This window comes from Amblyomma maculatum, chromosome 7, assembly GCF_055883805.1.
Source record: "Amblyomma maculatum isolate TAMU_Amacu chromosome 7, ASM5588380v1, whole genome shotgun sequence".
Taxonomy (NCBI): Eukaryota; Metazoa; Arthropoda; class Arachnida; order Ixodida; family Ixodidae; genus Amblyomma; species Amblyomma maculatum.
In genome coordinates, this window is record NC_139350.1 from 7,754,868 (window position 1) to 7,782,447 (window position 27,580).

At 45.1% G+C, this 27,580-nt stretch overlaps 1 protein-coding gene across 1 annotated transcript in view; it reads left to right on the top strand.

Moving 5' to 3' along the window:
• LOC146182677 (uncharacterized) overlaps nucleotides 1-27,580 on the top strand; it is a 148,629-nt gene that overhangs the window by 84,504 nt on the left and 36,545 nt on the right. The window contains exons 5-6 of the mRNA XM_084608252.1: nucleotides 4,772-4,852; nucleotides 27,393-27,473. Coding sequence (XP_084464378.1) covers nucleotides 4,772-4,852; nucleotides 27,393-27,473 — 162 coding nt within the window. The remainder of the gene's footprint in view (nucleotides 1-4,771; nucleotides 4,853-27,392; nucleotides 27,474-27,580) is intronic.

Sequence of the window (27,580 nt, forward strand, 5' to 3'; positions counted from 1 at the left end):
ATGTTTACACTTGAATCTCGCAAACTTCTCGACACCCGCCAATGTGGATTTAGAAAAGGATGTTCGACAACTGATCATCTTGTGCGCTTGGAAAATACGGTACGAGAAGCATTTATACGCAGACAACACTGCCTTGCCGTATTTTTTGATTTAGAAAAAGCTTATGACACGACGTGGAGGTATGGAATCCTACGTGACCTGGGAGACCTTGGCATCCGCGGCAGAATGTTAAAATGCTTGAAAGAATTTTTGTCCGACCGTTCTTTCCAAGTTCGTCTCGGTGCTACTCTGTCAAAACGTTTCACTCAGGAGAATGGTGTCCCTCAGGGGTGCATCTTGAGTACCACGCTGTTTATAGTAAAAATGAACTCCATAGTAAAAATAATCCCAACGACCATCATGCATTCAGTCTATGTCGATGACTTACAAATAGCATGTACATCCTCTAATGTATCAACGTGTGAGAGACAAATTCAATTAACAGTGAATAAACTAGCGACATGGGCAGATAGAAATGGTTTCAGGTTCTCTGCACAGAAATCAATAGCCGTTTTATTCTCACTTAGACGAGGTTTGCAAGTGGACCCTACAGTTTACCTCAATGACATTGCTCTCCCAGTAAAACACGAACATAATTTTCTAGGCATTACTTTCGACAGAAAGCTTACTTTCCTCCCCCACATAAACACCCTTAAAAAGAAAGCCTCCCAATCTTTAAATATACTTAAAGTGCTGTCACGTAAACGCTGGGGATCCGACAGGACATGCCTTCTGCAGATTTATCGTTCAGTTGTACGTTCGAGCTTGGACTACGGTTGCATAGTCTACGGTTCCGCAAGACCCTCATACCTAAAACGACTAGACCCAGTCCACAACCTAGGCCTGCGTCTTTCGACCGGGGCATACAGGACGTCGCCTGTGCGAAGTCTGTATGTAGAAACCAACGAACCATCTCTTGAGGACAGAAGAACCATGCTAACTTGTTCATACATTCTTAAGATCCGTTCGCTACCAACACACCTCTGCTACCCCATAGTAACAAAGTGCCCGTCCAGAACCCTGTTCAACAACAAACCGCAAGCAGTCAGACCCCTCCTCCTCCGCTTTGAACAGATGTGCGAAGAAATAAAAATACTCGATACACTCCCCGACATTGCACAATGCCCTGATCCATTACCCCCTTGGTATAAATTTCCCTGTGTATGCGACCTTACTTTAACACAGTTTGACAAACAACAAACTCCACACGAACACATATTACAAGAATTCCTGACATTAGAGGAAAAATACAAAGACCACAATACATTTTATACCGATGGTTCTAAAACGACCTCATATGTTGGTAGTGGTGTCGTAGAAAACAATCGCCAGAAAACAGTTAGGTTGCCCAATTGTGCATCAGTGTTCACTGCAGAAAGTTATGCCATATCCATAGCTGTGGAAAAAATAATAAAATGCAATATTGAAAAGAGTATAATCTACACTGACTCCCTCAGCTTAATCACAGCATTACACTCTAAAAATGCAACAGAACCTTTAGTGGGAAAAATAATACATTGTATAACATCAGCCGAAACACGAGGTTACAAAATTAAATTCTGCTGGGTACCTAGCCATGTCGGAATCGTAGGTAACGAGACAGCTGACGAATGTGCAGCAGCTGCCCGAAAAGCAAAAATAGAAAAAGTAAATGTACCACGCAAAGATGTTTTGAAATTCATACAAAAAAAGCTCAGGGAAAAATGGCAAGCCTCATGGAAAAATGAAATAAACAACAAACTACACGTCGTGAAACCAGTTGTCGAAGAATGGAAGTCGTGCAGTCACCAGAAACGCTTCATGGAGGTAATATTATGTCGCCTTCGAATAGGACACACGCATCTTACTCATAGTTTCATTCTCAAAAAAGAAGATGAACCCATATGTGAAGACTGTGGACATGGACTGACGATAAACCACATTTTAATTTCATGTAAAAAACTCGAAAAGCTACGGAAAAAGCATTTCACTCAATTTTACACCGAACAGATACCATTCCATCCATCACTTCTCCTAGGAGAGAATGCAATTGTAGACATTTCATGTGTTTTTAGTTTCTTAGAAGAAACATCTTTCCTGAACAAGCTATGATATCTTAACACTTTATTCCTTCTCAAACATAATATACCTTGTGCTTGGCGCATGATAGCCTGAGTTGCTTATGCGCCATAAAACACAACACAACACAACACAACACATACCGGTAAGCTGCTAGTCATAATCTGCGAGTGCTTACCAAATGCACTGCATCCCAATCTTATTCTTCTTGTTATTTCCTTTTCATGGTCCGGATTTGCGGTTACTACCTGTCCTAAGTAGATATATTCACCTACTACTTCCAGTGCTTCGCTACCTAACGTAAACTGCTGTTCCTTCCCGAGGCTGTTGAACATTACCTTAGTCTTCTGCATATTGATTTTTAAGCCTACCTTTCTACTTTTCCTGTCTAGGTCATCAATCATTATTTGCAGTTCATCCCCCGAGTTATTTAGCAAGGCAATGTCGTCAGCAAATCGCAGATTACTGAGGTATTCTCCATCTACCCTTATACCTAACTGCTCCCATTCCAAGTCTCTGAATACTTCCTCTAAGCAAGCTGTGAATAGCATTGGGGGGATCGTGTCTCCCTGCCTAACACCTTTCTTTATGGGAATTTTGTTACTTTCTTTATGCAGAACTATGGTTGCTGTGCAGTCATTATATATATCTTCCAGCACTTTCACGTACGGCTCATCTACCCCCTGATTTCGCAATGCCTGCATCACCGCCGAAGTTCCATCCGAGTCAAATGCTTTTTCGTAATCAATGAATGCTATGTATAAGGGCTGCTTATATTCCGAGCATTTTTCTATCACCTGGTTGATGGTATGGATATGATCGATAGTAGAGTACCGTTTCCGAAAACCTGCTTGACCCTTTGCTTGATTGCTGTCTAAGGTTGTCCTGATTCTATTAGTTATTACCTTAGTAAATACCTTATACGTAACAGACAGTAAGCTGATTGGTCTGTAATTTTTAAGGTCCTTAGAGTCCCCTGTCTTATGAATGAGGATAATGTTTGCATTCTTCCATGGTTCCGGTACCATCGATGACACCAGGCACTGCGTATACAGGGTGGCCAGTTTTTCTAGCACATCCCTCCCGTCCTTTAACAAATCTGTAGTTATCTGATCCTCTCCAGCTGATTTCCCCCTTTTCATAGTTTCTAATGCTTTCTTGACCTCGTCCGTCCTCACTGATGGAACGTCTGTTTTTCCCTACCGCCAATCTCATTACGGTCCTGACTACTTTGGCTACTGTAGAGATCTGTGTAGAACTCCTCGGCTACTTTGATTATCTTGTACACGTTCGTGATGACGTTGCCCGCCTTGTCTCTTATCGCATATATCTGGTTTTTGCCTATGCCCAATTTCTTTTTTACCGCTTTAAAGCTTCCCCCGTTTTTTACAGCATGCTAAATTTTCTCCGTGTTATAGTACTTCCTTATATCGGCCACCTGGCGCTTATTAATCAGCTTTGATATCTCGGCCAATTCTATCTGGTCTGTTGGATTGGAAGCTTTCATACTCTGGCGTTTCTTAATCAAATCTTTCATCTCCTTAGACAGCTTACCGGTATCCTCTCTATCCTACCGCCTACTTCTACAGCGGACTTGCCCGTCTAAATACTCTTACACCGGGGTTCTTACATAACATTAAAGCACCAGAAATGGATCTATTGCAGATAAAGCTCATATTGCACGATGTGTGATGTGTGCGGAAAACTGGGAACATGAACCTTTCTCACATTATCCTACTTGGAAATGGGAACATTCTAGATTTTTTTTCCTACTTTCTCTTCTTTCCCTCTCGGTAGCTATTTTTCTTGGGGCAGGCATTTCTACTTTTTTTTTTTTTTGGTTTCCATCCTGCTCTTGAGTGCCTCGAAGGTGTCGAGCAGGGCAGCCGTCTTTGTCTCTCTCATCTCACTTCATCTGCAGCACAGCCATATGAACCACTCCATGAACAGGGTTTCTTTTCGACAAGGGCGACATTACGCCAGTATGTGCCCATCCTTGTGCTGCAATAATGCAGGGTGCGGCGTTGTGTCAGTGGAATTTTAATGCTGCACTGGATTTTTTGAACACCATCCAAGGAGTGTGCGCTCTCTTAATGTATTTGTTGTTTTGTCTATGGAAGGCAGTGTGAGGCATGTGTTGCACACGCAGTGCTGATGTGTGACCATGTGAGGCCTCCACAAGCACAGGGGTGCGATGGAACCCTGCCTCTTCCATACCGGCAAGGGAGCTTCGCAAAGCTTTTCCACTAAACAGCTTTCCCGCAGTGCTCCACAATAATGCCTACAAGTCTTCTTTCGAGGGTGTTCTTTTATACGCATAAACATGTTGCATATTCTTTTCCTTGACAGTGCCTGTGGATGCCTCTGTGAGTGCCGTTGTGTAGTACCTATAGTCATTTCTCATATTTCTTCCTCCGTGGCTTTACTTGTGAGGCTACAAAAGTTATTCCTTCAGCTGCAAACATCTTCAGCGAACACTGAAATATTTTATCATGTTAACTGATGTTTCCACCCAGTGTGCTTATTCATCGGGGCTAATTTACATCAGGAGGCAAATGGACATAAAGAATTAATTTTGGACACTATTTTGGGGGACAGGAGGTTTTCCAGGTTTTGGTTTTTCTAACAGCAGGCAATAATTTCACATTTTCTTCTTCACTGTGGACATTTGCAGCAATCATGGCAGTCCAGAAAGACTACTCCAGACTGGTTAAAGCCATGGCCTGGGATCTGGTTGGAAAGTGTCACATCCCAGGTGAGGCTGTGAATACCCTTTGGTCTCTTCTTTCGAGCTTTGCAGTCACTCTATCATTTAGAAATAATTTTTGGTAGCTTGCCCTTGCAGCTGCACTTAACTGAATGGTTGGCACATTACTGCGTGTTCCTCCTAGCTGCCTCTACCTTAGGTGGGCCACCTGCTTGTGTACCATCATTGGGAGTCCTCAAGTGACATTTGCAGTTAGGGGTGCATATGCTGCGACCTGTTTTTTCTACTTTTCTTGTGCAGTTGATGGGGGGAGAGAAGGAGCATCATTTTTGATTGCTCACATCCTCTAAGTTAGTGACGATAGATTAGAATGTTTTTCATTCTGAAGACGATTGATGGAATGGTAACTGTTCGTGCATATTTACTAGTTTTTCAGTGAAACCTCGTTATAATGAACAGTAAAAAAATCGGAAAATAGTTCGCTCTATCAATAATTCGTAATATAAAATTTCGTACAAAATACTTGCAAGAGCATCAAAATTCAATCGGAAAAGACACAGCAACTCGGAGGGTGCCTACTTGGGTCACGTCTATTTATTTACACGCAAAGAACTGTGTTATTGGGCCTGCTTTTTTGTATTGATCGCATTCCATATCACGCCCTGTTCCACCAATATTCAAACACTCAAAAAGGGAAAACCCACTGCTCTCGATAGCACTGCAGTGGCGGCGCAGTAAATCCAATGCAGCAAGCGCCTCTTGTGAAGTCTGAATGTTCTCATCGTCCTCACGGTCAGCCTGAGCTTCGTCAAACTTCCACTGCGATTTCGGCGTCCGTCAGTACAGCCGTGGTCGCCGCGACATCTTCGCCACCTACAAAGTCCTCTACAGTCATTGTTGCGGGCATGTCACCAACAAAACGCGAAAAATCGTTCCAGGCTCATCGAGCTCGCGTTGCTCTGCTTCTGCTTCGTCGGGATCGTCCCCATCATCACTTGATGCACGGGCCTCTGCTGGAACAAAACCTGCGTGCCGAAAGCAGTTGGCAATCGTTTCACCTTTCACGCTGTCCCATGCCGCTTTACAGTCGAACCCGGTTATATCGAACCTGGATATATCGAATTTTTGGTTATATTGAACTCACGGAATATCCCCTTGAAAATCCCATGTAAAAGTATAGGGAAGCCGCGTCATATATCGAACTCAATTTCGCCGATCGTTCGATATATCGAACTCCGCACCACGCACTGGAAAGTGTGCCTTCCCCAAAGACGATCGCATCACCCTTGGCCGTTTGCCGCGTGACGTTTTCAAGCCACGCGCAGAAGGAATGAGAGGGGACAGTTCTGGACAGCGCCGCGCCCATTCCCCAAAGGCGCGCGCATCTGCAGTTATCGTTTCCCGCGCGCCAACACATGACGTTTGCAAGCCATGTGCGTGGGTGTGCCCATTCTTTTGCCGAGCTCTCTCCTTCAGCACGCGCTACGCATGCGCCAAGCCAGCTCAGCCCGTTTTCAGACAGACGTGGAACGCTTTCTCCAGCGTGTGTTGCGAACCCTCTGCGCGCGGCGGCTGACGTGGCTATGGCACCTGCGGACGTTAAGAAGTGGCAGCTCTCTCTGTTCTTTTTTTCTTTTTTTTTTTTTTGCGAGAGTCAATCTTTCTTATCGTTGTGCTGTACGCGCGACGTAGCGTAAGATATGGCGGCTGCGGACCTTAAGAAGCGGCAGGCTTTTTTTTTTTTTTTTGGCGGGAGCCGTTTATCTTTGCATGTATGAATCAACGGAAGCACGCCGTCAGCTGCTGCGATCATGACGCCCGCCCCAAGCGCGGCGTGATAAATCGAACCAGGCTTGTGCAATCAAGCCATCACGGGCACTTTGCCAAGTTCGCTCCCCGCCACCGAAGGAGCTACAAAAAGATAAACGCGCCCCGACGTTATCGCTGCGCAACATCTTGCCACGCTGCCAAGAAATGAGCCGTGGATGCGACGACCGAAACGGAGTGACGCGCGCCATCGACATGCAAGCGAAAACGCTCGCGATTTTCTGCCGCAGCGACACAGAAACCTTGTTTTGAGCTGCCGCGGTTGCTCGAGCGGCCAGCGGGACGCAGTTCCAACAAGTTGGAAATTTTGCGCTCTGTCGCTGCCGCTCGTCGCTGAGATCGCTCAATCGCTTGCATGTAATCGAGCTGGCTTTTACGCATGTTTTTTTTTTTTTTTCAAATTCTCGGGTGCAAAAGTGGAGAGTAGGTTCATTATGCGAGTGGGTTGATTATGCGGCAAATACGGTATCGTTTTTTTCGCATCGTAAGTGCCCTCACAAGCCAATTTCTGTATATCGAATTATCAATATATCGAACTTTTTCGCGATCCCCTTCGAGTTCGATATATCTGGGTTCGACTGTAATGCTCCCAACAAGTCGATCTTCAAGTCCTGCTCCATAAGAAGCTTCACGAGAAGTGTCAATCAGTCTCCTCTTGTAAACTGCCATGAAGGCCCTGATTTTACCTTGAGCTTGGTCTTTAACGTCAGTGCTGCTCTTTTTTTCACAGTCACCGCCATCACAGCACTACGCACACCCACGCACCACACTCGACACGACAACTGACGCAGCTTCCGCCGAACGCTACGACGGCCACGCCGCTGCCAACATTAAAACCTAAAAACGCGAACGACTCAGAAACCAAAAAGGCAAAAGCAACATTCGATCGCGTCACTGCAGCCGCTGCTGAAGCGGCGCTGTCAGCGATTGTGAGATGTGAACGATTTCTCATGGCTTCCGAGATCACCTCTGCTCGCACAAACAGGCATGTGGTTGGGATTTCGGAGACCTTTGATTTCTTTGGCTGTCAACTCCCAGTGCCGTCGTGGCGTCTGTGGCGCTGTCAGCGCCTGCGAGGTAGTCCTGAACGTTTGCTGCGCCGCACAACGCAGATGTAGTGCAACGAAGCCTGCCTCCTGCTATTAAAGTGAGGTAGTGCTTGGCGTCGCGAAGTTCATAATATCTGTTTTATGCCGAACCTCGTTCACTGTGAGAAGTTAAAAATACATGTGTTTGATAAAAATATTTCGGAAGAGTTCGATATATTCAATAGTTTGTTATATACGAGTTCGTTATTGAGGTTTGAGTAGTAACTGTCTTGTTATGGTTCTCTGAAAGGCCTGTCACACTACCACGTCATGCCGTTGAAGCAGACATGACGACACCGATGGTTGGCCAATTCGTTGGCAGACCGTGTCTGTGGCAGACCAAGCTTTCATACTAGGTCGACAACAATCAACACGACCGAAATCAGAGATCCTGACCTACATTTCTGACTTATGTGTGAGCGCGAGCAGCCAAAATACTAGGACCGCCAAATACGTGCGGGATATGTCGAACGGCAGCATTTTCCAGTGTGCCGAGTAAACTGTAGATTTGCATTGCACGTCCAAGTCGCAACCAACGCGAGCTGCCATTCCGCATTTGCAAAGTGCACAGAAAAGTGCAAAATGAACTAGTTCGGTGCTAATGACGTGACTGTGCGAAGAAAGGAGGACTTGCAGAACGAACAACTGCCGTTCGGTCCTACCGTCGGGCCTTTGCAAACCGCCGAAGGTTTCACCAGCTACTGCACTGCGCGGCATGATTTAAAAATATCGGCACTTCACTCTCTGCAAGCTGGGCATTCTACAGCTAAGCGGTAAACTCCCATATTCTCTACTGCCTGCGAGATTTTCACACCAAAAAAAAAAAAGACAACATATCAGGTGAAACTGTAAGTCGACGCCTCGGGCACAAGTTTAGGCTTAGCTTTCGTCACGCAGTGGTTACCACAGATTGCTACAAAGCAGGCGGTTGCAAGTTCAGTCCCCCGTAAAACTCTTTATCTTTTTTTTTTTTATATACGAGCTCATATTTGCCCGCGATTTGCTTTTATTTTTCGAACACAGCTTATCTGAACCAGCAACCACTGCCGGGATATACTGGGCAGTATTCAGTCTCGGCCCATAATCACGAATGTCGAGTTGCTTGTTTTGTTACGAAACAGAATTGAAAATAAAGTGTCCCTTCCTATGCTACTATGAAATTATGAGATTAAAGCAAGTAAAAAAAAATAGGGAGAAAAAGAACAGTATAGTGGCACAAGAATAGAGTGGGAACAAGAGAGCAGAGTTGGTGGGACGTCTCATACACTGTATCGCTAGTGTGACATAGCAGTTGGGCGACCGTCGGCCGATGGTCGTCTTGCTAGCGATGCGATGCTGACACCGACGATCAGCCGACTGTTTCTGTTGGCACAATGCGACATAGATGCAGACATCTGGAAATCATTGGTCTTGGCAGACCGAATTGGCGTCGTGTCGTGCTAGTGTGACAGGCCCTTTAGAGGAGGCCTGCATTTCAGCATGGCGAATTTGAAGCATCATTTGTTTTTGAAAAAAAAAGTGGTTTAAATCCTGAGTGGAGCAACTTGTCTTTAGATGTTACTCGTCCTTTTTAGCTATATGGTAATGGCTATGAATATGAAGTTCTTATATTTTTGTGATTTTGTTTTTTTGGTAACTTCCACATACTGTCGAGTCCACTTATAACAACATTCAAGTGCCACGAAAATTCTATTGTTATAATTGATTATTGTTATAAACGGTTTGTACGAAAAAAGCATAACGCAAAGAGGGGTCACGGACGGCAAGCGACTTGGAAGCTCTGCCAAGGCATCGTTTTGATGGCCACGAAAGGGGCTTTTTAAAAAAATATGAGAATGTTGCCACGGCCACCTCTCAGCCCGAGAAATCACGAAGTAACGCTTGAGTGAAGAGAGAGACAAAAATTTTTTTAAAAGATGCCACCTGGCTGGAAGTCCACATTGTTAATGAGCAGGGCAAATTGCTTCACCTTTGTGGCCAGAATTGGCCGCGTGATAGGCAAGTTTTGGGCACAGGTGCCAAGAAATCGTAGAGGGCTTCCTCCACCTCCTTATAGGTACCTTGTTGAACGCGTTTGTGTCCACTGTAAAGTCAGGACTTTTCTTTGTTGAACTTCTCAGCGGAGCGGATGACCGTCGGTTGCGATAGTGCGTACCTCCTTACCAAGTCAGATGCTTTCTTTCCTTCTTTGTAGTCCTTCACAATATGGCACTTTGTCTTCAAATCGATAGTCGTGCGCTTTCTCTTCACCGGCAGCGTCATCCGATAATCAGCGGGCAGATCAGCCATCTTCCATTTCAGTGGCGATTCAAACGAGACGGAGAAACCACGTGGCCAGGAACGCCTTAGGACGCAGTCAACTTGCACAATCAACCAAATCGGTTGGCAGAACTGTGCAGAATGAGAGGCGAGCGAGCCGATCAGCGCTGTCGCGCGTTGGCGAAGTTCATGCATGTTTCGGAGGGTGGCACGGCATAGAGCTATGGGCGCTGCCCTTTTGTATTCATGCTTTAGCAGCAGTGCAAAAGGAACAGAGACAAGTGGAAGGAGGTACACAACGACGGCGCTGAACTTACAACTGCCTTTATTAGGAAAAACACAGATCAATACCGTATACACGCGTGTAATGGCCGCACGCATGTAATGGCCGCACCCCGAACTTTAGAAAGCAAATTGGGAAAAAAAATCTTTTAAAAAATTTCCCGAGTAAAAGCCGCACCATGAGTTTCAGGAAGTTGGGCAGTGCCGTCTACTGTGCGGTGCAAGAAATACGGAACGTTTTGTGGTTACTGCCGCCAGGTGGGGCCCAAAAATCAAGTGAAAGCCAAAATGAAGCGTAAGGTTAGAAGTAGAATTGCCAATAAGATTTAAGAACAAAATATTTGAGGAAAAAAAAAGTCGGGCATGAGGGCAGCGGCCAGCACCTCCGTTACAAAGGGGGCGCTCCTAGCCGCAGCGATGCCCGCCCTTTACAAAGGGTGAGGCCAGCAAATCCAATCCAATCCAAGTCTGTTCGCTCCTCCGTTTTACAGCCATTTCCTCGATCGCCCGAAGCATATCACGTGCGATCTCGCAATAGGAACGCATCGCTGCCCTGATTTGTTCTGCGCTCATGAGCTGAAGATTTTCTTTTTCCTCGATGGGAAAATATGTTAGTTATACCGCTCACTTTCAGCTGAAAGTGATTCACTACGCGAAAGAAGGAAAAAGAGAGGCTGGACGAAAGTTCGGCGTTGACGAAAAATGTGTATGGCGATGGTGCTCCCAAGAAGATGCCCTCAGGAAAACAAGTCCCGATGAGTTCGGAGGAGGAGGAGGACGACAATGAGGAATGATGTTTTGGACACGGGACGAGCCTGAAATCCCGACGAGTTTAGCGGAGGAGGACGAGGAGTTTTTTGACAATAATAAAGGCAGGTACCACCGCAAATAATTTTTTTCGCTGACTTTTTTCTCACGTAATCGCCGCACCCCCTGATTTTCACCCCAATCTCAGAAAAAAAAGTGCGGCCATTACACGCATGTATATGGTATATACTCTACTCAATCAGCGCCCATGCACAATGTCAAAAAACATGCGTCAAACCCAGACGTACTTATCAGGACAAAATCAATTTCAAATCGACATGCGTGTGCAATGAGCTTTTAACCTTTGTGAAGTAGGCTCATTTCTCTGGCTGATAAAGACACGGATGGTGTGCTGACACACCCGTCTGTTTTTCTGATGATATGGAAAGCCTCAGCCAGCTCTTTTGTGCGCCGGTCATTATGCGCAAACAACGCTTCTGTATCTACAAAAAATGGAACACATTTACATGAAAAGCAATGTTTGGCTAGGTTTGTGGCTTGTTTGTCTAATGCATTACAATGCTCCATGAGCCTAACATTGATACATCTGCCAGTTTGGCCGATGTACGTTCGGCCACATGAGAGCGGTATTTGGTACACAACACCCTTTTGACACAGAACGTACCTACTCAAATGATAATTATTACACTTATGTCCTTTGCGTCCTTCACTCTTCCTTTGAACGGCAGCCCCCAATTTTTCTAGTTTGTTAGGGGCTGAGAATAACACATCCACTCCGTGCTTAGCTCCCACTTTCTTTAACCTGTGTGATAAGGCATGCACATATGGCATAACCGCCACCTTCTTGCGTTCTCTAGGAACCTTTTGCAGCTCAGAACCGCGTTCTGAATATTTTAACATTCGGATAACTTTGTCTGCACAAGATACTAGAACGGCAAAAGCTAAACCTCGAAGGACTGGCTAAGAAAGTTAAAGATGCTGAGGCCTCTGTTCTGGAAATTTTCTTTTCAGCTAAAACACATAAGCCCAATATTCCGTTCAGAGCTATTGTTTCGGAGCACTACACCTGGCAGTTCGTTGTGTCTTCATACCTTTCAAAACATTTGTCGTCATTACAAGTAGCCGACCCCTTCCAGGTACCTAATTCGGAAGCAGTGACAAGATTTCTAATGGACAACAAATCTGTTCCTCACACCGGGTTTAGTGTGGACGTAGTTGATTTGTATTATTCGCTTCCACATAGCCAACTGATGCGGTATGTGCGACAATGTATTATGGAACACAGTGACGAATGCTTGTTTCAGAATAACTGTGGAATTTTAACGCAATCATTCTTGGAATTGCTGTCTTTTTATCTCGATAATACCTATGTTATGTGGGATGGTAAGATTTTTATGCAGAAATCGAGGGGGTGCATAGGCGCTAAAGTAGCCCCTATCCTAAGCAACATTTTCCTAAGCCAGGTTGACAAGAAAATAGAGATTGATCTAGATGGAACTGTATCCCGCATTTTCCGCTATGTGGACGATTTCCTTGTGGTTGGAGGGTCCCTGGAACCTGAGGATGTGACACGAGTTCTTGAAGAGTTCGCAAGAAATGGGTCGGGACCGAAATTCACGCACGAAATTCCTCAGGGAGGTGTTCTTCAGTTTCTTGATTTAAAATTGACGTTTCAGCCGGACCATATCTGTTGGCAGTATTCTCCCAGAAGTGACAAGCCCTTGCTGAATTATAAATCCTTTCACTCTAAGCTTGTGAAAACCGCTATAGTTTATAGTTGTTTAAGGATGGCAGTTCAAAAGTCTTGCCCTCATCAAATGAGCACTAGTGTCGCCACTCAGATTAAGAGATGTAAGGATGCGGGATACCCTGACGCCGTTCTAGTATCTTGTGCAGACAAAGTTATCCGAATGTTAAAATACAGTCGAGCTCACTTATAACGGCCCCACTTAAGACGAACTTTCGCTTATAACGAACGAGACTGGAGCGACCGCCAAAATATACATTACTTCAATGGCACAAGATTGCACGTATAACGAACGTCTATGAGCGCTGCCGATCTGTTACAGCGAACGGACGGCGTAAACCCGGCGCCCCGATACGAGATAACGATGGGCTCCCATCCCTTTTGGTCTGTTTTCGCAATCCTCCTCGCAAGCGAGCTACCCTTTGCTCGCCGACGCGCGCTGCCTACGAGTGTCGGCGCGTGGTGTGGCCTCCAAGGCCACGCTGCCGCCCCTCCTCGCAACTCCGCTCCCTTCTCCTCTCGCCATTCCCTCGTCTTCGCCTGTCTCCACGGCGCCGGCCGCCGGCATAGTCTTCGAAGTTTCCTCGTTTCCTGGCTGTTCCATTGAGCGGCCGTGCCAGGGGCGCGGGGCACCAGGAGGCAGGCCTCTCCATACGCTAGCGGTTGTACTGTTTGCACGGGCAAACTGAATGCGCAGCGGCGCGCGCGCGCCGCTGCATTCAGTATCGCGGTGACGGTTCGTGGCCTCCGAGATTTGCGGAGGTAATTTCGGAGGCCATGGGCGGTTGAAAGCAACTACGGTAGGAGCCAACAGGTGGCAGCACTGACGCTCAGGGATGCCTCTCATTGGTCTCCCTGCTGCATACCATGCCCCGCTGTGTGTCCGTTTCGTTCCATTCCTTAGGCACTTCCTCGCTTGCCTCGCGTGATTGTCGCACGTGCGCACGTGCTCCGTCAGTTGCGGCGCTTTGTTGTCATTTTCGTGTGTGTGGTGTGAGCGCTTCGTCTGTCGGGCCTGAGTCGTGTAATTCGGGATGGCGGACGGGAATTGCCTGCCTCCAGCGGTCACGAAACGAAAAGCGCTGGACATGGCAATGAAGTGAGCAATTGTGACTGAACTGTCTCAAGGTGCTAAAAATTGCGAGCTGGTGAAGAAGTACGTGTCGAAATGAACCATCTCGACAGTTCTAAAGAGTAAGGAAAAGATCGCCAGCTCCGACGCCAACACAGCGGACAGAAAGCGCCTGCGGAAGGCCACCTATGCGGACGTAGAGGATGCGCTGCTGAAGTGGTTCGTCGACGCACGGGCTTGCAACATTCCGATAAGTGGACCAATGATGCTGGGCGAAGCCAAAGACTTCGCATTCCTACTAGATTTTCCCGACTTCTGCCCAGGCAATGGCTGGCTACATCGGTTCAAAGTGCGGCATGGGATTGTTTTTAAATCGATTGTCGGGGAGGCGCGTTCGGTAAGTGACTAGGACGTTGCCAATTGGCTTGCAACAAACCGAGCCATTATTGCAAGCTACGCGGAGCAGGATGTGTATAACGCAGATGAAACTGCATTATTTTATCAGATGCTTCCAGACAAGACGCACTCCATGAAAGGGGAGTCATGCGCTGGCGGTAAACACAGTAAAGTGCGCGTTTCAGTTCTTCTGTGCACTAATTTCATTGCATTCAGCCCTTGAGATGGTGAAGGCGGCCTGGGCGGAGGTGACGACCGCTTGCGTGCGAAACTGTTTCCGCAAGGCCGGCTTCGTCGACGCAGTACCAGACGTCGGGCCTGATGCCTCCGATGATGATGATTTCGGCAGCGATTTGTGGCAGCGCGTCGTCGACTCCGACATGGGAGGCCCTGGCATTGGTTGGCAGGATTTTATTTCTGCGGATGAAGACGTGAATATTGTGGAACCGTGCACGGACGAAGGCATCATTTCTGAAGTGCGGGCCGAGAGTGACGCGGAAGAATCAGATGAAGATGAAACGTCTGAGCCAGCACCCGTAAGCACATCTGTAGCAATGGGCTATATAGAGGGCCTCAGACAACTTTTCTATGCCAAGGGACTCGGCGAAGAGCACGCAAGTGTTTTAAATAAGCTGGAGACCGCCCTCATCGCATCTGCACTGCAGAAACAGACGAGCATCACAGACTTTTTTGCTAAGAAATAAATTTCGTGTTTTGACCGCCAACTTGTTTTTTTTTCTCTTTTTTAGTTTGTGGTCCAGTTACTACGAACTTCGGGATATAACGAACGGACGCCGCGTGACGCTCAGGTTCGTTATAAGCGGGCTTGACTGTATTCAGAATGCGGTTCTGCGGTGGCGGTTATGCCATATATGCATGCCTTATCACACAGGTTAAAGAAAGTGGGAGCTAAGCACGGAGTGGATGTGTTATTCTCAGCCCCTAACAAACTAGAAAAATTGGGGGCTGCCGTTCAAAGGAAGAGTGAAGGACGCAAAGAACATAAGTGTAATATTAATCATTTGAGTAGGTACGTTCCGTGTCAAAAGGGTGTTGTGTATCAAATACCGCTCTCATGTGGCCGAACGTACATCGGCCAAACTGGCAGATGTATCAACGTTAGGCTCATGGAGCATTGTAATGCATTAGACAAACAAGCCACAAACCTAGCCAAACATTGCTTTTCATGTAAATGTGTTCCATTTTTTGTAGATACAGAAGCGTTGTTTGCGCATAATGACCGGCGCACAAGAGAGCTGGCTGAGGCTTTCCATATCATCAGAAAATCTGCGGGGCAACATAGCGCCCCGCAGAGGCATATTGACCACTTTTTCAAGCCACTCACTAAATAAAGTGACTTTTTTTCGCATGAATTTGTTTTTTCGGACTGCCTGGCTTTCCGGACGCTATCTCGGCTTGAGTGTCCGAAAAATCGGTCTGCGACTGTATTTGAACTTTAAAATGAGAATGAAACTGCAGCAGGAACTGTGTTGTCTGGCACAGTGTAGTAAGCTGAAGGAGGCTTTGAGCAAATAATGCAGTTGCACAGAAATTGCATCTGCTGGTGAAAAGAGTTGTAGTTACGCATAAGCTTGCCTTTGAGGGTACGGTGTGACAGTGTTACCGGCTCCCATTTGCAGCTGCCTTTTTGATTCTCATTCGCGTGCATGCACGTTGCGATTTGCCTAATCAGTAATTTCTTAATTTTTGCATCTATTATTATCTCACAGACACACCTTAGTTTGTTATGTGAACAATCAGCCTGCATAGATATAAAGTCCCACTGTAACCATGCCGTACAAGCGTGCCTGCTTGGCCTAGGGGTAGTGCATGTCTGGCGTGGAATGCAAAGTATCTGGAGTGCTGAATTTCTCTCAGCGTCCCATCTGAATTGGGAAGCCTGTGTTGGCAGCTCCTTCCAGTTTGGCCATTTTGTGTGGTTGCATAATATCGCACCACCCTTTCTCCAGTCGGTGCCCGGCCACGTCAGCTGCCATCTACCACCTGTCAGAGCCATGCCTGGGATTTGTCCTCATAACGTTGATGCTAGATTTTGTGGAGAATGGGGTTTTAGCTCTTTCGCATTAATTGCTGCCACCACGTGACTGCTGTGCTTTATATGGCACAGTGTTATCGCATTATGTTAAACCAAGTGTACAAGTCACCAGCGCTCTCGGTTTGCACACTGGGTTTAACAGTATGTCCAGAAGCCTGCACAAATCATGTTGCAACCCATGTGACATTATTATTCCTTTCACGCCATAGGTCAGCAAAATCACATGTACTCATTCAGGCTCACTCAGACTCATGAACTCAAACCGGCATGGTGACGATTCACTCGGGCTCACTCACTCATGTTTGACGCGCAACTTATCAGGACTCACTCATTTAGACTCACCACTCATCTGAACTCACAATCATCATGGACTCACTCATTTCAACTCACGACTCATTTTTGACTCACAACTCATCTGCGCTGACTCAGACACGACTCGAACTCAGATTCATCTGGACTCGCTCATTTCAACTCACGACCCATTTGAGCTCACTCGTTTTGACTCATTGGGTTCACTCATCATAGACTCACTCATTTCCACACTCGACAAGTAACGAGTGACGGTCCTAAAGCTTGTATAGGTAGACGGAAGACAGTACAGAGAAACACGTGGGAATAAATGGAAAAAAATGTGTAATATTACAAGATTAGACCGTTTTCTTCAGCAATGAATGAGGTCAAAGGTTACAGGAAAAGGAAAAAATATGGTAGGGATTATCTCTTAAGCTGATTATTGTACGAAAACCTGGTCTTTTAGCTATAGCACGGGCCAAATTTTTGATATGGCTATGGCCGATTTGGTGGCTGCCGTCTTGTCGGGCACAGTCAATAATGGTTGGATACCGATTATAAAGATGAAACATCAAAGGCGGTGTGGGCCAAATTCTAGAAATGGTCATGCCTAACTTTAGAGGTAACTATTGTGCCGAGCATGGTCATTGCAATTAGGAACTGATCGCTTTTGATATAAATTGGCCAAAATCAAATTTCGAGATTTCGAGGCTGGGACTCAATAAACTTTTTTCTTTTTAATTAAGTCTAACGTAATGAATGTTATGCTTGCAGCTGGAGTGTTTTGCTGCACTGTGGAGGCTAATGTGAACCGGTATGTGCTACCATTGCATCAGCAGAAATTGGATGTGCAGACATGTGTCACAGTGCCCTACCACGATGTAGCATGCTGAAGGAGCGTGCAGTGGAGGATGGAACTCACTTCACTGCCTGCAAGAGTTTCGATTGGTTGTTACCTAGACCCGTGTTCCTGCTTTTCAGATATGGCATATGCTCCTCCTTGACCATGCTTGGTGACAGTGGCTAGACTTATATGGAGTACTGGAAACATGTCAGCACCCTGAGGGGTCATTCTCATCCTTCAATGTAGCTTCCAGAGAAGTAGCAGAAATCGAGTAGTTTGTGAAAACAAAAACTATAATTTAATTCCAATTCAGAATGGCAGTGGAGGCTGTAAAAGGAAGAGGGGAATTCTATTCCACTTCGATGCACAGTGCTTGGACATGGTCACCTTTTCAGGAATGCTAGTGTTGGTATCCTGAGCTTTGAAAAGCATTGAGAACAGGGAAATTGTGCTGTTTTTGCAATGAACGGTAAGCAATGCAGTTGATGGGAAATGTTACTTTAAAGGTCCTTTTCATTTATATGTTCTGTAGTTGGGGGTTGCATGAAAAGTTGATGGAAGGGAACAAGCTTGTGCACGTTCATGTGCACTCACTATTTCATGAGTTGTGTTTACATTTTTTTACAAGCAATGCTGCTGCCTGGTGTTCAGGTCATGAGCGTTCACTCTATGTTGCTGCATGTATCTGATTCTTTTTTTTCCCAGAAAAATGATCTGAAATAGAGGGGTCAACCAATGAATGATGTTGCAGGGTCTCGGGTAGTTTCAGCCAAGCCACAGGTAACATGCACCTTGTGCCGGAACATGTTTGTAGGGAGATGCATGGAACTCGTTTGTAAAGTTTCAAAGATGTAGAGAGACATTTTTAATTTGTGTAAACATTTGTTATAGTGCGAAAATTCTAATTGTACTTCATTTACCTAGGTTGCTCATACTGGCGGTTCATTTCCCTGAGGGCACTACAGAACACCTGTAATTTTTGAAGCATGCATTGCTTCCGAATCTGAAACACTTAGTCTGCTGGCAGTTTAGTTTGCCGCTGCTGCTGGTCAGCTGGCTGCACACGTTTGGAAGGCAGCATGGACTGGAGTTATCGTTCTTGATAATCATTCACCTTCGATGGTTGGCCTTGCACTGGAATTAATGCCCAGTTTTAGCATGTAAGCATTAGTGCCTCTGTGTTGAAAAAAATTATCCAGGGGCAGCATCGACCATTTAAAGCCTCTCAACCTGGAAAAATTACGAGCTTGCCTCTGGCAGGGGGATTGGTCACAGGGTTGTGTGAAGTCACAAGACCCGATGGCCTGATTGAGCAGCTCTTTTCATACAGAAGGGTGACATGAAAATTCAACACACGGGGGCCCTTGCATTCAGCCTTTGAAACCTCGCAGCCTCGAAAAACCAGGTTCATTCCTCTGGTAGGTGGTGGTTGGAAGGTGGCATGGCTTGGCATCGATTGGTTGGAGGTGCCATGACACGATAACATAACCATGCAGCATAGTGCAGGAAATGCTCTTATGTGTGTCATGAATCTCACTGATCATTCGTGAATTTTTTGCTTTTAGCTGCGTGCACCACAATACCATCCCACAGAGGGAAGATTGTCCATTGCATCGACATATAGATCTACTTTAGAGGAAGCAAAATGCAAGCATGCTAGGTGTGTTCTTACCACGGTGCAAGATATATAGGTGGGGACGCAGCGGGCCACGCCGGTTCCAGATAAAGTCCCCTAGTTCGTCTAAGCCGTACGAGATGGCAGCTCGCTCAGCGGCCTGTGACGTAGGGGGAGGCAATGCTTTCCTATGGAGAATACACGCTTTTTGAGGGCCATTTTGTCGTAAACAGTAGCCGATGATGAGAGAAAAATATTTTTGCCGCACTGTTTTTGTCTACGTCCATTATTCAGTGCAGTTTTGTGAATCTGTGGCTTTGTGCATGCCAAAATCAAAGCGCAGAAAGGGAAGAATTTTTAGCGTGGAATTTGAACCTGCTGCATAAATAAGCGGCGGCACTTTTACAACAAAGCATTAACCATTGGTTGTTTTGTTTGTTCTTTGATTTTGCTTCTTTGGTTCGCGCGTCAGTGTGCCCGCTCATCTTTTCGCCCTCTCCACACATACTCGTTTGACCTTTAGTTTGCTTCTTACTTTATTCCTTCCTTAACCCCTTAACCGTTTCGGACGAGCTGCGCTCGTCCTTGCAAAGCCGTCCCCAAACCGTTTCGGACGACTATAGCTCATCCTCGCTGAATAGGTTCTTCCCTTCAGCGTTTCAACGAGCAGCGCTCCTTGTGGCTTAGATGGCATTTTGCTCGACAGATGGCAGCACTGACCTGTTAATTTCGTTTTTTTCTACCACATAAACATCTTTTACGTATGGCAACATAATAACCGAAATCAGCACTAAAAAAATAAGCAGTTTTGTTAAGAAATTCGTTGATATAACAAAGCGGTGAAGGGGTTAAATTAGAGGTCCTTAACTGCGTTCTGCTAGCTCCCACTGAACACCCTCTCCCCCCTCACTTTCTCTATACCATTACTTCTCTTTCTTTGCTACTTTTTTCCTTTCTTTTATTCTAAGGGTACAGGGCACAGTAAAGAAGGGAAGAAAATTTCAGAACAATGGAGAAAGAACACCAAGCATAACTTATACAATACTAAACAATAGAGGTAAAATTATGGTTACTTTTTCTTGAATCTGCATTAGAGATTGACGAACAATAATGTGATGTGCGCCAAAACAGCATATAAGTCAGTTGATGAACACAGATTACTCAGCACGGTAAGGAATGTTTTGAGCTGGATGGGATTATTGATGCTCGTTAAAAATGCGGGCAAGAAATTTCATTAATTACGAGGTTGTTAGAAAATATGGTTGTACACATGTCACCGTATTGCAATGGCACACTGAGACTTTTCGTGGTTACGACGATAAGAAATGAAGGGTGGCGTGCGCGTACGGACCATGCACAGGGACTAGTTGATTGAAACCAGTTGATTGAAACCTATTTTAGAGTGTAAATTTTTCATTACCTAACTAGTCCCTCGCTTGATCGCCGTCGGCGTAGGCCAAGATCCTGTGTGTCGACGGCTTGTTATGTGAACGGAAGCACCGGCAGCCCGCCAGGTGAACTTGGCAGCGTGCCAACTCGCTTCGTCATTGCCTGCATGTCTAAAATCCGGACAAGATGTGCAAAAAAGGTACAGCGGGCGCAAATGCTTACGCGTTACGGGGATCGTGCAGTGGTTAGTGCAGGCGAGGTTCGTGCAAATATTGATAGCGGTGGGGCTTGTTTGAGACTAAAAAGCCTTAAATCACGGCAGCATTTGTTCTGCTTTTCGTACATATGAATCATCCGTGCTTTTGTTTGCTTGCTTATCTCATTCGTCCATTCAGTCGTTTGTACGTTAGCGATTTTTTTTATATATAAGCAGTATGAGGTGCTGTTGGATTTCATTTGTTAAGTGGTTAAGAATACCCTACAAAATTATTTATATTTTTCTTCCATTCACATGTGGGATTCACTTTCCCTGCCCTATTTACGCTATCCAAAGTGAGAAAACTGTGCTTCCAGAGCGCCTTGGAATGAATGACCATGACTTAATGGCTGACTGATGTGCTGCTCACTCCACAATATTTCAACATAAAGTGCAACTTCAACATTCTCTTCGCCTCATTGTTAGGATTTAAATTACGTCAATAGTATTGACAAGCCAATAAATTATTCTGGGCTTCGCTTCTGCAGTGATGCAATGTGCACCACTTAAGAATAAAGTGCTATGCTGATGCTCCTGGCGACGACGGAGAAGCAGATCAGGCCACCGAACGGCTCGCGCAGGAGAAACGCGTATTGCAATATCAGCTGGTTGCTATTGCAACAGCGCCGTTGATGTATGTGTTTTTTTCTTCTGGCGAAGAGTCACTGCTACATCGGTGCTGACTCTGTGATCAGCGGCCCGGTTTGGAGGAGCGCGGCTGGTACTTTATCTGGAAACTTGCGTTCAGTACCTCGCCCGTGCTGTCATCATCATCATCATCAGCCTGACTATACCCACTGCAGGAAAAAGGCCTCTCCCATATTTCTCCAATTAACCCAGTTCTGTGCTAGCTACATCCACTTGACCCCTGCGAACTTGTTAACCTCATCCGCCCACCTAACTTTCTGCCACCCCCTGCTACGCTTTCCTTCCCGTGGAATCCAGTTTGCTACCCTAAGCGACCATCGGTTATCCTCTCTTCGCACTACAATATCCTGCCCATGCCCATTTCTTCTTCTTGATTTCCACTAGAATGTCAGTAACTTGAGTTATTTCTCTGACCCACTCTGCACGCTTCCTATCTCTTAAATGTTACCCCTACCATTTTTTGTTCCATGGCCCTCTGGGTTGTCCTCAACTTAAGTAGAATCCTCTTGGTTAGCCTCCACGTTTCAGCCCCATAGGTGAGTACAGGTAAGATGCAACTGTTGTATACTTTCCTCTTGAGCGATACCGGTAAGCTAGGCGTGGAGTATATTTCGCAGGTACCCCACACAAGAAAATCTCCTAATTTTCAAAAAGGCTAGAGCTAAAGCGCGCTATGTACGTCGTACTGCTGAAAAAGCTTCATGGCAGCATTACATCTCTTCTATAAACAGTCATATAACATCCAAGGATATGTGGGCACAAGTAAATAAATTAAATGGCAAGTACTCCCCGTTTACAGTTCCTCTCCTTACAGACCCAAATACCCAGACAAGCATTCAAGAGCAAGCGGACATTTTAGGTGAACATTTTTTCATGGTATCTAGCTCATCACATTATTCAGAATCATTTTTAAAGTATAAAAGCCAAGCAGAAAGACAGAAATTACCTACTACTGGCAGCGTTCACGAATCATACAACAGTCCCCTTACACTACAAGAAATAAACACAGTTCTCTCTTCCGGCAAACGTACAGCACCAGGCCCAGATGAAATACACTATCAAATGCTAGCCCATCTTTCTGAATCCTCAGTTGAAGCACTCTTAAAATTTTTTAACAAGGTATGGATGTCAGGAGAAATACCGCAGGCCTGGAAGAAAGCCATTATTGTTCCGTTACTGAAACATGGAAAGCCACCAACATCCCCAAGCAGTTATAGGCCCATAGCACTAACGAGTTGTATTGCTAAATCGTTTGAAAGTGTTCTAAATATCAGGCTCATGTTTACACTTGAATCTCGCAAACTTCTCGACACCCGCCAATGTGGATTTAGAAAAGGATGTTCGACAACTGATCATCTTGTGCGCTTGGAAAATACGGTACGAGAAGCATTTATACGCAGACAACACTGCCTTGCCGTATTTTTTGATTTAGAAAAAGCTTATGACACGACGTGGAGGTATGGAATCCTACGTGACCTGGGAGACCTTGGCATCCGCGGCAGAATGTTAAAATGCTTGAAAGAATTTTTGTCCGACCGTTCTTTCCAAGTTCGTCTCGGTGCTACTCTGTCAAAACGTTTCACTCAGGAGAATGGTGTCCCTCAGGGGTGCATCTTGAGTACCACGCTGTTTATAGTAAAAATGAACTCCATAGTAAAAATAATCCCAACGACCATCATGCATTCAGTCTATGTCGATGACTTACAAATAGCATGTACATCCTCTAATGTATCAACGTGTGAGAGACAAATTCAATTAACAGTGAATAAACTAGCGACATGGGCAGATAGAAATGGTTTCAGGTTCTCTGCACAGAAATCAATAGCCGTTTTATTCTCACTTAGACGAGGTTTGCAAGTGGACCCTACAGTTTACCTCAATGACATTGCTCTCCCAGTAAAACACGAACATAATTTTCTAGGCATTACTTTCGACAGAAAGCTTACTTTCCTCCCCCACATAAACACCCTTAAAAAGAAAGCCTCCCAATCTTTAAATATACTTAAAGTGCTGTCACGTAAACGCTGGGGATCCGACAGGACATGCCTTCTGCAGATTTATCGTTCAGTTGTACGTTCGAGCTTGGACTACGGTTGCATAGTCTACGGTTCCGCAAGACCCTCATACCTAAAACGACTAGACCCAGTCCACAACCTAGGCCTGCGTCTTTCGACCGGGGCATACAGGACGTCGCCTGTGCGAAGTCTGTATGTAGAAACCAACGAACCATCTCTTGAGGACAGAAGAACCATGCTAACTTGTTCATACATTCTTAAGATCCGTTCGCTACCAACACACCTCTGCTACCCCATAGTAACAAAGTGCCCGTCCAGAACCCTGTTCAACAACAAACCGCAAGCAGTCAGACCCCTCCTCCTCCGCTTTGAACAGATGTGCGAAGAAATAAAAATACTCGATACACTCCCCGACATTGCACAATGCCCTGATCCATTACCCCCTTGGTATAAATTTCCCTGTGTATGCGACCTTACTTTAACACAGTTTGACAAACAACAAACTCCACACGAACACATATTACAAGAATTCCTGACATTAGAGGAAAAATACAAAGACCACAATACATTTTATACCGATGGTTCTAAAACGACCTCATATGTTGGTAGTGGTGTCGTAGAAAACAATCGCCAGAAAACAGTTAGGTTGCCCAATTGTGCATCAGTGTTCACTGCAGAAAGTTATGCCATATCCATAGCTGTGGAAAAAATAATAAAATGCAATATTGAAAAGAGTATAATCTACACTGACTCCCTCAGCTTAATCACAGCATTACACTCTAAAAATGCAACAGAACCTTTAGTGGGAAAAATAATACATTGTATAACATCAGCCGAAACACGAGGTTACAAAATTAAATTCTGCTGGGTACCTAGCCATGTCGGAATCGTAGGTAACGAGACAGCTGACGAATGTGCAGCAGCTGCCCGAAAAGCAAAAATAGAAAAAGTAAATGTACCACGCAAAGATGTTTTGAAATTCATACAAAAAAAGCTCAGGGAAAAATGGCAAGCCTCATGGAAAAATGAAATAAACAACAAACTACACGTCGTGAAACCAGTTGTCGAAGAATGGAAGTCGTGCAGTCACCAGAAACGCTTCATGGAGGTAATATTATGTCGCCTTCGAATAGGACACACGCATCTTACTCATAGTTTCATTCTCAAAAAAGAAGATGAACCCATATGTGAAGACTGTGGACATGGACTGACGATAAACCACATTTTAATTTCATGTAAAAAACTCGAAAAGCTACGGAAAAAGCATTTCACTCAATTTTACACCGAACAGATACCATTCCATCCATCACTTCTCCTAGGAGAGAATGCAATTGTAGACATTTCATGTGTTTTTAGTTTCTTAGAAGAAACATCTTTCCTGAACAAGCTATGATATCTTAACACTTTATTCCTTCTCAAACATAATATACCTTGTGCTTGGCGCATGATAGCCTGAGTTGCTTATGCGCCATAAAACACAACACAACACAACACAACACATACCGGTAAGCTGCTAGTCATAATCTGCGAGTGCTTACCAAATGCACTGCATCCCAATCTTATTCTTCTTGTTATTTCCTTTTCATGGTCCGGATTTGCGGTTACTACCTGTCCTAAGTAGATATATTCACCTACTACTTCCAGTGCTTCGCTACCTAACGTAAACTGCTGTTCCTTCCCGAGGCTGTTGAACATTACCTTAGTCTTCTGCATATTGATTTTTAAGCCTACCTTTCTACTTTTCCTGTCTAGGTCATCAATCATTATTTGCAGTTCATCCCCCGAGTTATTTAGCAAGGCAATGTCGTCAGCAAATCGCAGATTACTGAGGTATTCTCCATCTACCCTTATACCTAACTGCTCCCATTCCAAGTCTCTGAATACTTCCTCTAAGCAAGCTGTGAATAGCATTGGGGGGATCGTGTCTCCCTGCCTAACACCTTTCTTTATGGGAATTTTGTTACTTTCTTTATGCAGAACTATGGTTGCTGTGCAGTCATTATATATATCTTCCAGCACTTTCACGTACGGCTCATCTACCCCCTGATTTCGCAATGCCTGCATCACCGCCGAAGTTCCATCCGAGTCAAATGCTTTTTCGTAATCAATGAATGCTATGTATAAGGGCTGCTTATATTCCGAGCATTTTTCTATCACCTGGTTGATGGTATGGATATGATCGATAGTAGAGTACCGTTTCCGAAAACCTGCTTGACCCTTTGCTTGATTGCTGTCTAAGGTTGTCCTGATTCTATTAGTTATTACCTTAGTAAATACCTTATACGTAACAGACAGTAAGCTGATTGGTCTGTAATTTTTAAGGTCCTTAGAGTCCCCTGTCTTATGAATGAGGATAATGTTTGCATTCTTCCATGGTTCCGGTACCATCGATGACACCAGGCACTGCGTATACAGGGTGGCCAGTTTTTCTAGCACATCCCTCCCGTCCTTTAACAAATCTGTAGTTATCTGATCCTCTCCAGCTGATTTCCCCCTTTTCATAGTTTCTAATGCTTTCTTGACCTCGTCCGTCCTCACTGATGGAACGTCTGTTTTTCCCTACCGCCAATCTCATTACGGTCCTGACTACTTTGGCTACTGTAGAGATCTGTGTAGAACTCCTCGGCTACTTTGATTATCTTGTACACGTTCGTGATGACGTTGCCCGCCTTGTCTCTTATCGCATATATCTGGTTTTTGCCTATGCCCAATTTCTTTTTTACCGCTTTAAAGCTTCCCCCGTTTTTTACAGCATGCTAAATTTTCTCCGTGTTATAGTACTTCCTTATATCGGCCACCTGGCGCTTATTAATCAGCTTTGATATCTCGGCCAATTCTATCTGGTCTGTTGGATTGGAAGCTTTCATACTCTGGCGTTTCTTAATCAAATCTTTCATCTCCTTAGACAGCTTACCGGTATCCTCTCTATCCTACCGCCTACTTCTACAGCGGACTTGCCCGTCTAAATACTCTTACACCGGGGTTCTTACATAACATTAAAGCACCAGAAATGGATCTATTGCAGATAAAGCTCATATTGCACGATGTGTGATGTGTGCGGAAAACTGGGAACATGAACCTTTCTCACATTATCCTACTTGGAAATGGGAACATTCTAGATTTTTTTTCCTACTTTCTCTTCTTTCCCTCTCGGTAGCTATTTTTCTTGGGGCAGGCATTTCTACTTTTTTTTTTTTTTTGGTTTCCATCCTGCTCTTGAGTGCCTCGAAGGTGTCGAGCAGGGCAGCCGTCTTTGTCTCTCTCATCTCACTTCATCTGCAGCACAGCCATATGAACCACTCCATGAACAGGGTTTCTTTTCGACAAGGGCGACATTACGCCAGTATGTGCCCATCCTTGTGCTGCAATAATGCAGGGTGCGGCGTTGTGTCAGTGGAATTTTAATGCTGCACTGGATTTTTTGAACACCATCCAAGGAGTGTGCGCTCTCTTAATGTATTCGTTGTTTTGTCTATGGAAGGCAGTGTGAGGCATGTGTTGCACACGCAGTGCTGATGTGTGACCATGTGAGGCCTCCACAAGCACAGGGGTGCGATGGAACCCTGCCTCTTCCATACCGGCAAGGGAGCTTCGCAAAGCTTTTCCACTAAACAGCTTTCCCGCAGTGCTCCACAATAATGCCTACAAGTCTTCTTTCGAGGGTGTTCTTTTATACGCATAAACATGTTGCATATTCTTTTCCTTGACAGTGCCTGTGGATGCCTCTGTGAGTGCCGTTGTGTAGTACCTATAGTCATTTCTCATATTTCTTCCTCCGTGGCTTTACTTGTGAGGCTACAAAAGTTATTCCTTCAGCTGCAAACATCTTCAGCGAACACTGAAATATTTTATCATGTTAACTGATGTTTCCACCCAGTGTGCTTATTCATCGGGGCTAATTTACATCAGGAGGCAAATGGACATAAAGAATTAATTTTGGACACTATTTTGGGGGACAGGAGGTTTTCCAGGTTTTGGTTTTTCTAACAGCAGGCAATAATTTCACATTTTCTTCTTCACTGTGGACATTTGCAGCAATCATGGCAGTCCAGAAAGACTACTCCAGACTGGTTAAAGCCATGGCCTGGGATCTGGTTGGAAAGTGTCACATCCCAGGTGAGGCTGTGAATACCCTTTGGTCTCTTCTTTCGAGCTTTGCAGTCACTCTATCATTTAGAAATAATTTTTGGTAGCTTGCCCTTGCAGCTGCACTTAACTGAATG